The sequence below is a fragment of the Mandrillus leucophaeus genome, unplaced genomic scaffold (assembly GCF_000951045.1).
Source record: "Mandrillus leucophaeus isolate KB7577 unplaced genomic scaffold, Mleu.le_1.0 Scaffold651, whole genome shotgun sequence".
Taxonomy (NCBI): Eukaryota; Metazoa; Chordata; class Mammalia; order Primates; family Cercopithecidae; genus Mandrillus; species Mandrillus leucophaeus.
In genome coordinates, this window is record NW_012107042.1 from 377,992 (window position 1) to 379,829 (window position 1,838).

The window sequence follows — 1,838 nt, forward strand, 5'->3', positions numbered from 1 at the left end:
GTCCTGTCACCCAGGCTGCAGTGCAATGGCACGATCTCGGCTCACTGCAACCTCTGCCTCCCAGGTTCAAATGATTCTCCTGCCTCAGCCTCCCGAGTAGATAACGGGGATTATAGGCATGCGCCACCACACCTGGCTAATTTTTTGTATCTTTAGTAGACATAGGGTTTCACCATGTTGGCCAGGCTGGTCTTGAACTCCTGACCTCATGATTCACCCACCCCGGCCTCCCAAAGTGCTAGGATTACAGGTATGAGCCACTGCGCCCAGGCTTCTTTCACTATTTCAGGAAAAGTACTTTTTACTGATTGTCTTGTGTTGGGATCTGAAGGAGATAAGGACCTCAGGGAGATGTGCTCTCCGCAGTGCAGGCTCAGACCTCCCCCAGCATCGAAACACAGTTAAGTGCTGCTCAGCCTAATCATCCTCTCTCTCTCTCTCCCTCTCCTGCCCCCTCCGTCAAAAGGGTGAGCTTGTCGGCCACAGACTGCTACATTGTGCACGAGATCTACAATGGGGAGAATGCCCAAGACCAGTTTGAGTACGAGCTGGAGCAGGCCCTGGAAGCCCAGTACAAGTACATTGTGATTGAGCCCACGCGCATCGGCGACGAGACGGCCCGCTGGATCACCGTGGGCAACTGCCTGCACAAGACGGCCGTGCTGGCGGGCACCGCCTGCCTCTTCACCCCGTTGGCTCTGCCCTTAGATTATTCCCACTACATCTCCCTGCCCGCTGGTGTGCTGAGCCTGGCCTGCTGCACCCTCTATGGGATCTCCTGGCAGTTTGACCCTTGCTGCAAGTACCAAGTGGAGTACGACGCCTATAAACTGTCGCGCCTGCCTCTGCACACACTCACCTCCTCCACCCCAGTGGTGCTGGTCCGGAAGGACGACCTGCACAGAAAGAGACTGCACAACACGATAGCACTGGCCGCCCTGGTGTACTGTGTAAAGAAGATTTACGAACTCTATGCCGTATGATCTCAGTAGAACAGGGAGCGAAGCAAAAACCACCTGGCCCACAAGAGACAACAGAGTCTTCAGATCGCCACAGTCACGTTTCTCACTCTGTGAGGCAGCAGAGCCTGGGAAGGTGTTTGGCTTAATATTGGTTATTTTTTAAAAAATAACAGATCACGGGTGTACCCAGGGTTTTTCAGCTCATTACACTAAGATGTGGATTTCCATAACCCAAGAGGGGGGGTCTGAGGCTGTGGAAGTCCGATTGGGCAGTGGAACGCTGACGGAGGCAGACGCTGCTGAGGGGGTGTGGACGTGCTTTGGGGGAGGTCTTTAAGTCTATTGTTTAACTGTACCATCCAGAGCCCACCAGAAGCTATTGACCATTAAAATTATGAGAATTTCAACTCCCGCTGTTCTCTCTGTCCATGTCTGCCGGCAGCTGCTGCCGCACATCCGCTCTAGCTGGCGGCTTGTACGCGGAAGCGGCAGGTGCTGTGGTAGCCACCCTGCCGTGTTCTTAGCTGCGGCCCAGTGTTACCAGTTACAGCGACGACAAGCCTAGATCCGAGGTAGTCCTGGGCCCAAACCCCGCGCAGGAGCAGTCTCCTGGCTCGCGTTGGCCTCATCATTCCGAAGGCCAGCACTGCTACCATGCTGTTCAGGAACATGGTAGGATAAGGTGATGAGGCTTGGAGGCCTTTGGGTCTTCACTTGGGTTCACGTGGGGAACTCTGGGCTCTAGGATCCCTCTTCGGAGATCTGAACACTGTGTTTTCTTTGAAGCACCGAAACTCTTCCTGCTGTGGACCCTGAGTTTATCAACCCATTGCCCTTGGCTGACAGAAAAGCCCTCAGAGCGATCTTGGAAGCACC

The 1,838-nt window shown here is 54.4% G+C and overlaps 1 protein-coding gene across 5 annotated transcripts in view; it reads left to right on the forward strand.

Annotated features, from left to right (window-relative positions):
- Positions 1-1,369, forward strand: part of TMEM11 (transmembrane protein 11) — an 18,365-nt gene extending 16,996 nt beyond the window's left edge. For all 5 annotated transcript variants that reach the window (XM_012001177.1, XM_012001176.1, XM_012001174.1 and 2 more), the window contains one exon: positions 467-1,369. In XM_012001177.1, coding sequence (XP_011856567.1) covers positions 467-983 — 517 coding nt within the window. In that variant the 3' untranslated portion in view covers positions 984-1,369. The remainder of the gene's footprint in view (positions 1-466) is intronic.
- The last annotated feature ends 469 nt before the right edge of the window (positions 1,370-1,838 follow it).